At 42.7% G+C, this 13642-nt stretch overlaps 1 protein-coding gene across 1 annotated transcript; it reads right to left on the bottom strand.

Annotated features, from left to right (window-relative positions):
- Window positions 1-4072: 4072 nt before the first annotated feature.
- On the bottom strand, window positions 4073-11449 carry LOC124282142 (carboxypeptidase inhibitor SmCI-like). Its single transcript, XM_046718112.1, has 2 exons — window positions 11269-11449; window positions 4073-4620 (listed from the first exon to the last, which is right to left on the bottom strand). The coding sequence occupies exons 1-2, from the start codon at window positions 11447-11449 to the stop codon at window positions 4073-4075; spliced, it is 729 nt and encodes a 242-aa protein (XP_046574068.1).
- Between the last annotated feature and the right edge of the window lie 2193 nt (window positions 11450-13642).

Here is a 13642-nt window from a genome sequence, read left to right as displayed (position 1 = left end):
ACCCTACCGATGACGTTTTTCGGTCGTTGCAATGGTAATCCTGCTCAGTACGATAGGAACCACAGGTTCAGACACTTGGTACGATGCCAGATTCTAAAGCCAACTTGATCACTGAGGATGCTGGAGAGGCGACCGCAGGGAGACAAAGGTTAAGTATCCATGTTGGGATGGGATCTTGTGAACTTGTCTTGTTTGGTGCTGCCTGAATCACCTTGCTCACACTACACTCAGTTGCAGGAGCGAAAGTGGAGAGTTCTGTGCCATGGAATCTGGTGTCATATGTCAAGGCATTGTGGCTGGGACCTGAAGAGGTAATGCTGTCCACAATCCTGTCCACTTTGTCTACAAAGAAGGTAGCTATATCATTCGCCCGCTTCATAGACAAAACTTTAGATGCATTGTTTTGTGTGTATCAGCCTTTGTTTCTGTGAGAGACTTAACAATCCTGTACAGCTTTTTAGTGTCTTTTTTGTTGTCGACTATCTGTTTCTTTACATGAGACAATTTGGACTTACGCACAAGGGAGTAGACCCTTTTTCTACAGGCTGGAAACAGTTGTCTGTGTACAACCAGTCCAGTACCAGCACCATGTATTTTCGGCACGTCAACATCCGTGTTTAGCTTTGAAAATGTCGTCGGTCATCCAGGCACACCTCGGTCTAATAACTATGGTGGCCCGTGGTGCATGCTAATCGAGGACCTGGGACAAAGTATTATTGTATGCTACAGCTTTGGCATCAGTGGAATCAATGCCCGCAATGTTAATGTCCGCTAGAGTGTTGTGCAGATCCTCAGTGATCATGACGGATTGCATGCCTATTGCACGTGTTTTACGATTGGTCAACTTCTTTCTTAGCGGACCTGGTTCCTCGATTTGCAAGTCCCAGAATACACTGCTATGGTCTGATAACCCACGTCTACCACGTGTGAGGAAGATATTATGTTATCGTCAGATTTGGTTATTACTCAGTCAAGAGTGTGGCCGTTCCTGTGTGTGGCCTGGTCAATATGCTGATTCAGCCCGGATGAATATAACATGTCCAAGAATTGTTCAGTCAGTGGATTATCAAGTTTGTCCATCTGTTTATTGAAGTCGCCAGTTAAGACGAGATGGTGGTTAGTGCTGTTCTAGAAAATAGTCATTTATCTTTTTTGCCTTATTGCGGACTGACCTGGCATTCAGCAAACAAGTTTTCACAGTCTTTAAGGTAGAGTTGGGTGATGTTGACAGTGGCACAGTTATCAGATTATTTAGGTTTATACAGTTATCACCTTGCACTCTGGGACCAGCAGGGGACTCTCTGTTTGACACATAAACTCTAATGGGCCTTTGTATTTACCTCCCTACTCTACATCAACGCCTCTTGTAAGTGCTTTTCATGTAATTCACATAAGCGTCTATAGGTGGACAAAAGTTGTTCAAGCCAAGTGGTCTAATAGACTCATATATGCTGATTAGATCGTCCCTGCTGTAGCTTGGGTGTTTGGCTAACCTCATTGTCATCAGGGCTTGGCTCGCTCTCACGTTGAAAGATGCCGCTGGGGTGTTGATTGACTTACAGTTGACAGAGGTTATATAGTATGACCAGAAATTATTGAGAATTTTAGGAATATGTTTAATTGGATTTCTAGTATAAACAACCTTGACCAGCTATCAAGTGCTTGGGTTCCTTCAAGAGAGACAACTCCGTGAATCCTTTTTTTCATTAGTTTGTGAAGAGTTATCCCCGTTTGTTTACTTGCTAGCAGGCGACATTTTCAGTGATCCTCAGTATGGAAGATTTAGAGAAGAGGAAGTTGATTTTAGAGTATTATAACAAGGACATCAGATCAGCTAAAGTGATTTCAAGTAGAACAGGCATCCCTTTGTCCACTGTTTATCGTGTTTTGAAAAATATTGCAAATGGATATGGCACTGAGCACCAGGGAGGCGCAGGTAGGTCCAGAAAATTGACTGTCGGTGACAGGAGGCGGCTTGGTATTCTTGTTTCTAAAAACAAACGAAGGAGTTTAGAAAACTTAAGGCTGGATATGATTGATAGAGGAACTGTGGCTGTCTGTAAGAAGACAAATTAGAACTGAGCTGCATGCAAGGGGTTGGCCGAAAAGTCGAGGAATTCCATCACCGATCATGAAACCTGAACAAAAGGAGCGAAGGTTGAACTGGTGCTTACAGCATAGAAATTTAAACTGGGACAATGTGATTTTCTCATATGAAAGTTCTGTGTGTCTGTTTCGTAATACACTGAAATTCTGGACCAAACAAACTGAAAACCTTTGTATCAGCGCCCAAAGTAAAGTCCGAAATTTAACGTGTGGGGTGGCATATCTGTGTTAGGGGCAACGCCCCTCTGTGTATTTGAAGGGAATATGAACAGTGAGCGGTACACAGATATTCTCGAGGGACATTTACTTCCATGCGCTGGACATGCGCTGACATGACGGACGTTCAGTCATGTTGTGGGGATGTGTCTCTCAAGACTGTAAACTTAACTTGTTGACAATACGTGGGAATTTGACGGTGATCAATATATCCAGGAAGTGCTGGATCCAGTTGTTCTCCCCCATTTTGATAATCATCCTGCTGCTAAAAGACCAGGATCCGGTTGTATCATTGCTTCATTAACTAATGTCAACTTTAAACACTAATGATACATAAAATCCTTAATGCATCATTAGTTAATGGCAACGTTAAAAACGGTTGTATCAAACATTTATTAGCGTATCATTATCTAATGACGTCCTAATGTAAATATGTTCATTAAATCCGGGGATTCCCCTACATTTGTCCCACAATTCCGCGACGTAAACACGGCTAAACCTCGGAACAAAAACAAACATTTCGTCTGCTGTGAAGAAACACGTCTGAATATTTCTGAAACGTCGCCGATAAATCTAGAATCGGTTGGGATGTTTTGGAAAGTACACTAACACGAACGCCATGGAGTAGCCAATCACGGGATTAGAAATCGATCTCGCACATATGTGTGATACCAGTTTTCTCACATGGGTGTCTCACTCACAGGTGTGTAAGAAAACACGGTAAGCAAGTGTGACTGCCCTGTTCATTGACGTCACGTTCAATTGTTTAATGACGTCACAGACGACGAAAGTTGCCAGGCAAAAGTGATATGTGCACATGTGCACGTATTAAAAATATGACATGACTTATGTTCAAACTTATGGATAATAAATAGAGATTATTACCCACGAGGGCGAAAATATCGGGGTTCATATCTTTCATACGATGCCCTAGGGCAAAATATCACTTTGTCATGGTGGCGTGACGTCATGAACAATGCTATGACGTCACGTTTCTTCTCTGACGTTGCGTTCTACATAGGCGACGGCAGGTACCTAGCCTATGTTTGAAAGTAGATTTGGGTATATTTTTCTCAATTTGACGACTTTGGTAATAAAGAGAATATTATATTCATGTCCATATCATACTATGTTTACGACACCGTGCTTAAATATCGGTATATCCCTCTCTATCGCTCGGGAAATACCAACAATTTACCACTCGTGTCGTAAACATACCATGATATGGGCACTTATATAATATCCTCTATTTATTAGGCGAGCAAGTGTGTCATACGACTAGCAACCATTGTTTCTGTATTTCGTCGTCTGTGACGTCATTAAACAAATAAAATTGAACGTGACGTCAATGAAGAGGGCTTACAGTGTTTTACTGCACAAATGTACATAAATAGAATAGATAATAAAGAAAGTATTGCACTCTCAAGTGTGCTATACGATTTATACGAAACTCGTGCAAAATCTCTCTCTCTCTCTCTAAATCATGTCGAGATGATATGTCCAATGTTATCAGAATTAAAAATGGATAAAACAAGGGTGTCGTGTAAACAACGACAATAAAATACCGAACTGTTTGTACCTCAATCCTTTTAATGCGATAGTCGTGCACTTAGAATGTAACGCACTTACGTAGGTGTCTGAAGAGAATATGGTTCATATCGAAATCATCTCGTTGCATCGACGACACTAGATCATCTTGTTTACGTTTGGGTAAAATGGTAGCGAGATATATTTCGGCATTGTTATGTCTTCAAACCGGAATCACACCCTTTGAAAGGTTTTCAGCTTGATGTGTGTTGTTCTCTTGTTCAGGGTAATCAGCACCACCGCATTTGAAATGGCACATTTCTTCGTCCACGAACTTGTTGGCATTACCTCCACATCCTCCCCACAGGAATCGGCGGCACCCTGGTCGTGGGGGTGTTTTGTCGTAGTAGTATAACCCTATTTGTCCGGTACACGGTCCTTGGTCCATTGGCAAATCACAGATGTTACATTTATTAGTGCACAGAGCAGCGGTGTCAAACATGTTTGGCTGACTAGCACTGCAGCTTCTCCTAGACGTATAGCGACATGTTTGAGTATGTTTGTTGTAGAAATAGCCAGAACACTGACCATTTGCTACCACACAAGACGAACACCGACATGTGATACTGCAGTCGGTTAATGTCGCAAACCTATTTCCGTTTCCTTGACATCCCCCATATTGAAACTTCCCGCACTGCCCACTGGTGACATTGAAGAAGTATCGTGTTAATTTCTTTGTGCAGGAACCAGAGTCAGGATGGAGGTAACACCCTGTCAACAGAAATAATGTTTACATTGCATAAACAGTAAACTTTGTCCACGATATAAACATATATATGTGGATATGTCTGTTAGTTCTACAGTATATTCTAGACACAAACGCACGCACGCACACATACACGTACACGTGTGTGTGCTTGCGTGCGTTTGTGTGTAGAATGTTGAATATTTGCTACCATCAGAGAGTTCACGAGTGTAAAAGCCAATTTCAGCATCGTCCCAATTTAACCAACCTTCTCTGGTTTAAGAAAAGGGTAATAAATGTGGATTGCTAGACATTCTATCAATGGGAATGCACCTGAAGTGATTGATCGGGAGAACTAACAATAGACTTGTATGTGCAGTGATGGATAGACATAGCTAATAGTGGGCGTGTATGTGCAGTGATGGATAGACATAGCTAATAGTGGGCGTGTATGTGCAGTGATGGATAGACATAGCTAACAATGGGTGTGTATGTGCAGTGATGGATAGACATAGCTAACAGTTGGTATGTCTGTGAAGTGATGGATAGACATAGCTAATAGTGGGTGTGCATGTGCAGTGATGGATAGACATAGCTAACAGTTGGTGTGTCTGTGAAGTGATGGATAGACATAGCTAATAGTGGGTGTGCATGTGCAGTGATGGATAGACATAGCTAACAGTTAGTGTGTCTGTGCAGTGATGGATAGACATAGCTAACAATGGGTGTGCATGTGAAGTAATGGATAGACATTGCTTATAGTTCTCGTGTATGTGCAGTGATGGATAGACATTGCTAATAGTTCTCGTGTATGTGCAGTGATGGATAGACATAGCTAACAGTGGGCGTGTATGTGCAGTGATAGATAGACATAGCTAACAGTGGGTGTGTATGTGCAGTGATGGATAGACATAGCTAACAGTGGGTGCGTATGTGCAGTGATGGATAGACATAGCTAACAATGGGTGTATATATGAAGTGATGGATAGACATAGCTAACAGTGGGTGTGTATGTGAAGTAATGGATAGACATAGCTAACAGTTGGTGTGTCTGTGAAGTGATGGATAGACATAGCTAACAGTGGGTGTGTATGTGAAGTAATGGATAGACATAGCTAACAGTTGGTGTGTCTGTGAAGTGATGGATAGACATAGCTAACAGTGGGTGTGTATGTGAAGTAATGGATAGACATAGCTAACAGTTGGTGTGTCTGTGAAGTAATGGATAGACATAGCTAACAGTGGGTGTGTATGTGAAGTAATGGATAGACATAGCTAACAGTGGGTGTGCATGTGAAGTGATGGATAGACATACCTAATAGTGGGCGTGTATGTGAAGTGATGGATAGACATAGCTAAAAATGGGAGTATATATGAAGTGATGGATAGACTTAGCTAACAATAGGTGTGTATGTGAAGTGATCGATAGACATAGCTAACAGTGGGTGTGTATTTGAAGTGATGGATAGACATAGCTAACAATGGGTGAGTATGTGAAATGATAGACAAATCTAACAGTGGGTGTATATATGAAGTGATGTATAGACATAGCTAACAATGGGTGTGTATATGAAATGATAGATAGACAAAGCTAACAGCGGGTGTATATATGAAATGATAGAAAGACATAGCTAACAATAGGTGTGTATGTGAAGTGATGGATAGACATAGCTAACAGTGGGTGTGTATGTGAAGTGATTGTTAGACATAGCTAACAATAAGTGTGTATGTGAAGTGATGGATAGACATAGGTAACAGTTGGTGTGTCTGTGAAGTGATGGATAGACATAGCTAACAATAGGGGTCTATGTGAAGTGATCGATAGAGATAGCTTACAATAGGTGTGTATGTGAAGTGATGGATAGACATAGCTAACGATAGGTGTGTATGTGCAGTGATGGATAGACATAGCTATTAAGGGGTGTGTATGTGAAGTGATGGATAGACATAGCTAACAATGGGTGTGTATCTGAAGTGATGGATAGACATAGCTAACAATGGGTGTGTATGTACAGTGATGGATAGACATAGCTAACAATAGGTGTGTATGTGGAGTGATGGATAGACATAGTTAACAGTTGGTGTGTCTGTGAAGTGATGATAGACATAGTTTACATTGGGCGAGTATGTGAAGTGATGGATAGACATAGCTAACAATGGGTGTGTATGTGAAGTTATGGATAGGCATAGCTAACAATGGGCGTGTATGTGAAGTTATGGATAAACAAAGCTAACAATGGGTGTGTATGTGAAGTGATGGATAGACATAGCTAACAATGTGTGTATGTGATGTGATGGATAGACATAGCTAACGGTGGGCGTGTATGTGAAGTGATGGATAGACATAGCTAACATGGGGCGTGTATGTGAAGTGATGGATAGACATAGCTAACAATGGGTGTATATATGAAGTGATGTATAGACATAGCTAAAAATAGGTGTGTATGTGAAGTTATGGCTAGACATAGTTAACAAGGGGCGTGTATGTGAAGTGATGGATAGTCATAGCTAACAATCGGTGTGTATGTGAAGTGATGGATAGACATAGCTAACAATCGGTGTGTATGTGAAGTGATGGATAGTCATAGCTAACAATCGGTGTGTATGTGAAGTGATGGATAGACATAGCTAACAATGGGTGTGTATGTGAAGTTATGGCTAGACATAGTTAACAATGGGCGTGTATGTGAAGTGATGGATAGACATAGCTAACAATGGGTGTGTATGTGAAGTGATGGATAGACATAGCTAACAATCGGTGTGTATATGAAGTGATGTATAGACATAGCTAAAAATAGGTGTGTATGTGAAGTTATGGCTAGACATAGTTAACAAGAGGGGTGTGTATGTGAAGTGATGGATATGGATAGACATAGCTAACAATAGGTGTGTATGTGAAGTGATGGATAGACATAGCTAACAATCGGTGTGTATGTGAAGTGATGGATAGACATAGCTAACAATGGGTGTGTATGTGAAGTGATGGATAGACATAGCTAACAATGGGTGTGTATGTGAAGTGATGGATAGACATAGCTAACAGTGATGGATAGAGCATAGCTAAAAATAGGTGTGTATGTGAAGTGATGGATAGACATAGCTAACAATAGCTAACAATGGGCGTGTATGTGAAGTGATGGATAGACATAGCTAACAATGGGCGTGTATGTGAAGTGATGGATAGACATAGCTAACAATGGGTGTGTATGTGAAGTGATGGATAGACATAGCTAACAATGTGTGTGTATGTGATGTGGTGGATAGACATAGCTAACATGGGGCGTGTATGTGAAGTGATGGATAGACATAGCTAACAATGTGTGTGTATGTGAAGTGATGGATAGACATAGCTAACAATGGCTGTGTATGTGAAGTGATGGATAGACATAGCTAACAATGTGTGTGTATGTGATGTGATGGATAGACATAGCTAACATGGGGCGTGTATGTGAAGTGATGGATAGACATAGCTAACAATGGGTGTATATATGAATGAAGTGATGGATAGACATAGCTAACAATGTGTGTGTATGTGATGTGATGGATAGACATAGCTAACATGGGGCGTGTATGTGAAGTGATGGATAGACATAGCTAACATGGGGCGTGTATGTGAAGTGATGGATAGACATAGCTAACAATGGGTGTATATATGAAGTGATGTATAGACATAGCTAAAAATAGGTGTGTATGTGAAGTTATGGCTAGACATAGCTAACAAGGGGCGTGTATGTGAAGTGATGGATAGACATAGCTAACAAGGGGCGTGTATGTGAAGTGATGGATAGACATAGCTAACAATCGGTGTGTATGTGAAGTTATGGATAGGCATAGCTAACAATGGGCGTGTATGTAAAGTGATGGATAGACATAGCTAACTAGGGGTGTGTATGTGAAGTGATGGATAGACATAGCTAACAATGGGTGTATATATGAAGTGATGGATAGACGTAGCTAACAATAGATGTATATATGAAGTGATTGGCAGATATGACTTACAGCAGCGATAAATGTGAACTTTGGCGAATATATGAACTAGTAACAAGGGGTGGGCGTAGACGGGAGCATGCATGTGAATTTATGGGCAGACAAGACCAATAACAAGTGGAGCAATGTTTAGGAATGACTAACAAGGAAGGAGTATATAAAGTGATTAGCAAATATGAATTGTTTTTCAGATATGACTAGCAAAAGGTGTGTATGTAAAGTGATTCGCCAGACACCACCGACACTGAAGTGTATATGTGAACTGATTGGCGCATACGACTCTCATATGATGTCATATGATGGACAAAACCTACAATGGGTGTGTATTTGAAGTTACAGGCAGATACGACTTAAAGTAGGTGTGTGTGTGTGTGTGTGTGTGTGTGTGTGTGTGTGTGTGTGTGTGTGTGTGTGTGTGTGTGTGTGTGTGTGTGTGTGTGTGTGTGTGTGTGTGTGTGTGTGTGTGTGTGTGTGTGTGTGTGTGTGTGTGTGTGTGTGTGTGTGTGTGTGTGTGTGTGTGTGTGTGAAAACTGTAAAGTGATGGGCAGACACAACTAACAATTCGCGTTTATGTGAAGCAATGTCTAGGTATGACCAGCCTGGGCGTATGTCAGAAGAAATGTTCAGGTATGACCAACACTTTACGTGTATGCAAAGTAATATCCAGGTATGACCCACGTTTGACGTGTATGTGAAGTAATATCCAGGTATGATCAACATTGGACGTGCACATGTGATGTAATATCAAGGTATGACCAACATCGGACGTGTATGTGAAGTAATATCCAGGTATGCCCAACATCGGACGTGTATGTGAAGTAATATCCAGGTATGACCAACATCGGACGTGTATGTGAAGTAATATCCAGGTGAGCCCAACATCGGACGTGTACGTGAAGTAATATCCAGGTGTGACCAACACCTGACGTGTAAGTGAAGTAATATCCAGGTATGCCCAACACCGGACGTGTATGTGAAGTAATGTCGAGGTATGACCAACACCTGATGTGTATGTGAAGTAATATCCACGTATGACCAACACCTGACGTGTATGTGAAGTGTCCAGGTATGACCAACATCGGGCGTGTGTGTGAAGTAATATCCAGGTATGACCAACACCTGACTTGTATGTGAAGTGTCCAGGCATGCTCAACATCGGACGTGTATGTGAAGTAATATCCAGGTATGCCCAACGCCGGATGTGTGTGTGTGAAGTGTCCAGGTATGCCCAACACCGGACGTGTGTGTGAAGTAATATCCAGGTATGACCGACATCTGGTGTAAATGTGAAGTAATATCCAGGTATGCTCAACACCGGACTTGTGTGTGAAGTGTCCAGGTATTCCAAATACCGGACGTGTATTGGAAGTAATATCCAGGTATGACCAACATCGAGCGTGTATGTGAAGTAATATCCAGGTATGACCAACATCGGACGTGTATGTGAAGTAATATCCAGGTGAGCCCAACATCGGACGTGTATATGAAGTAATATCAAGGTGTGACCTACACCAGACGTGTAAGTGAAGTAATATCCAGGTATGCCCAACATCGTACGTGTGTGTGAAGTAATGTCCAGGTATGACCAACATCGGGCGTGTATGTGAAATAATATCCAGGTATGACCAACACCTGATATGTATCTGAAGTGTCCAGGTATGACCAACATTGGGCGTGTGTGTGAAGTAATATCCAGGTATGATCAACACCTGACGTGTATGTAAAGTGTCCAGGTGTGACCAACACCGGACGTGTGTTTGAAGTAATATCCAGGTATGCCCAACACCGGACGTGTGTGTGAAGTAATGTCCAAGTATGACCAACATCGGGCGTGTATGTGAAGTAATATCCAGGTATGCCCAACACCTGACGTGTATGTGAAGTAATATCCAGGTATGACTAACATCGGACGTGTATGTAAAGTAATATCCAGGTATGCCCAACACCGGACGTGTGTGTGAAGTGTCCAGGCATGCCCAAGATCGGACCTGTGTGTGAAGTAATATCCAGGTATGCCCAACATCGGACGTGTGTGTGAAGTGTCCTGGTATGCCCAACACCTGACGTGTATGTGAAGTAATTTCCAGGCATGCCAAACATCGGAGGTGTGTGTGAAGTTATATCCAGGTATGCCCAACACCGGACGTGTGTGTGAAGTGTCCAGGTATGCCCAACACCTGACGTGTATGTGAAGTAATATCCAGGTATGACCGACATCGGGCGTGTATGTGAAGTAATATCCAGGTATACTCAACACCGGACGTGTGTGTGAAGTGTCCAGGTATTCCCAACACCGGACGTGTATTGGAAGTAATATCCAGGTATGACCAACATCGGGCGTGTGTGAAGTAATATCCAGGTATGACCAACACCGGGCGTGTATGTGAAGTAATATCCAGGTATGACCAACATCGGGCGTGTATTTGAACTGATGGGCAGACATGACTGACAATGGGCGTTTATATCAACCGAACGGCACATATGACAAACAGTGGTGTTTATGTGACGTACCTGTTAAAGCATGTGTGACGTACTGATGGGTAGACTAACTAACATCAGTGGTAGACCTGACTTATCCTTAATGTATATGTAAAATGAGGACTATGTTTGTGGGAACTGACTAGCACATGTTAAGCATTTCAAATACATATGTATGAAAAACAGCCTAATTTTGATCTGGAACACACTTTGATCAGAGCAGTAACATCTTTGCAGACACTCCTCTTTGGTCATGAACCGGTTGGCATTCCCTTCACATCCTCCGTAACCAAAAGGCTCGCACAGACCGGTGATGTTGTTGAAAAAATACCTCTTCACATACGGCTTGCAAGGACCGGAATCAGGTTGCAGCATGCACTCTGGCAACATTTAATCGTATACTTGAACAGAATCCGGGACCAGACATACATTGTAAAATATAAATCAGTAAACAACATGTAAATATGAACATTAATGAAGCATAAACACTACATGTTATTGGATATGCTTTGAAAAACAAATTCCGCGCATTAAAAACCGTAGCATATTTCACTCAGTAGTATATACAATGATTGTCCGAGATCAAGTCCAACAAAAGCCTCTGTAAAGCTTTTTTCATTAATAAAGCTTTTGTCAGGCCCTTAGGTCTCGCCGCCATTGTATATACTACTTTTGAATCCCCAGTTAACTTCCCGGCCCCATGTGACACAATAGTGTCACTATGGCCGCGATCCTGATCACGTGACACTATGTCATGTTGACCTCAATGAAACAGTTTAATGTGAATCGCCTATGATCTCTTTGGTGTTCGTAATAAAGGCTTGCTGGGCTTTTCGTACCCCCTGTTCTATGTACTTTTTTTTCTCGTCTTCGCTGATAGCAGACTTACGAGACTTGGACCGGATTTCTTGTTTCATCTTACGGTACTTGTCGAGTTCAGAGAGGATTGAACGAAATTCCTCCTCTGAGATCTTACTGTCAGTGAGTGCCGTGGAAATACGCTCGCTTACCGTGTTCAGCTTTGCTTCGGCCAGGACCCTGATCTCATCGTGTTTCAACGCTTTACGATGCAGTCTGCGGGATGCAAACTTAAACACCAACCCTGCCACCCCTACAACCCCAGCTGTTATTTCAATGCCTAGCACTATAGGTGCAGCCACGATGGTGGCTAACAACCCAACACCTGCCGCCCCTAGCCTCATGCTGGTTGTCGTAAGGGCAGTATCAGCTCCATCCACGATATTGAAAGCTCTATGGTATTTCTTATATAGTGCTTTCCGCGTGTCGCGGTCTTGTTCTAGTTGGCGTTTTACATCACACAACTGTCTCAAGCGGAACCCGTCTACGGTTTCCAGGGTCTTCGTGACTTCCTCTACGACTGGGTACAGGCCCATATTGTGCATATAATATATTCTAAAAAATATCTTTAAAATGTGCGTAATTTACTTTTTGCACAGTGTATTTGAAGCTTACAAGTCTTAGACCCTCGTACAGGGAAATAGGGGAGAGGTAAATAAATTGCGTCCACACGAACATCGTCGAGGCTTACTGAGGGGACTATAGAACCCGTTGAGGGGTCCGGTTGTATGACAATACGGCAACGTTCGCCCAGGGTTAGGGCGCTATAGTGTATTGTCACCCCAGGTAAAAGTTGCTGTTCTACGGGATCACCCCCCATGAAGTAGACTTCTATGGCCAGTGTGGACCCTGGGGTCACCTTCATAAGGTCCAATTGGGAATTGGGGACGTCAAACCTTAACTCATCCTCCAAGCCTGAAGCAACTAACATGTTACCCGTGTGATCTGGTATTAGTTGAGTACTTATACTATACTTAAGAACGAAAGCCCCGAACAAGATACCATTGTTCCTAATTTCGGAGACATACCTATCTTTGTCTAACGAGATATAAAGTTCGGTGAGGGTCATGTTGAGCAACCATTTAGGCTCTATAAAGCCGTCTGGCAGACGCCGCCGCACGTACACGCCGTTTCTTAAGTGCAGGACGTACGAGGTGTCTTCCTCACCAGGCAGATCGAATCCCTCCATGTCTCCTAGATCGTTAAGGGTGGCTTTGGGCCGATGACTAGTCATTGTTATATTACTATCATAAGATAGTTTCCAACTGTTTTTCTGATAATTTCTCAGGGGTGCACTTCACCCCCATGAAGTGTATGTTGTCGGGTAGGAAGATCTTGGTGAGTGATATCGTGTCTTCCATGGTCACTGTGACCCCCTGCAGACTGGTGTGCAAACTTGATACTGGTGCCGTTTCACCCACCGGAGTTTGATCCCCTTCATGATTTCGACTTCATCCTGCGATTGTTCCCCTAGGTAGACTTTGATGACCAGCGTGGAGTTAGGCGGTAGGCTCGCCAGGATGTTGACCACGCCAGCGAATTCAGACACCAACTGCAATGCCCCGTCTTGCACTCCCGGTTTTCTCGATAGCATGTGGGCTGCCATACTGGAGACTGGGATGATGATTACACTACGTCTCTGCGCCGGGACGTAAGCCACGAGCAGCGTCCCGTTGTTCACGACTCTGTTTAGGTAGTTGTCTTTGTTCTCCGTGAACACGTAGG

The sequence above is a fragment of the Haliotis rubra genome, unplaced genomic scaffold, assembly GCF_003918875.1.
Source record: "Haliotis rubra isolate DU_JTF1 unplaced genomic scaffold, ASM391887v1 Scf293, whole genome shotgun sequence".
Lineage (NCBI taxonomy): Eukaryota > Metazoa > Mollusca > Gastropoda > Lepetellida > Haliotidae > Haliotis > Haliotis rubra.
Note: the sequence above shows the minus strand (reverse complement) of the source record. Positions and strands in the feature narration are given on the sequence as shown.

What these genes read in the sequence shown, in the direction of transcription:
- LOC124282142 (XM_046718112.1), bottom strand. Translation starts at nt 11,449, where the DNA reads ATGTTGCCAGAGTGCATGCTGCAACCTGATTCCGGTCCTTGCAAGCCG. An exon ending in ATGTTACTGCTCTGATCAAA is followed by an intron (nt 4,621 to 11,268) that starts GTGTGTTCCAGA and finishes TTCTGTTGACAG; the next exon opens with GGTGTTACCTCCATCCTGAC.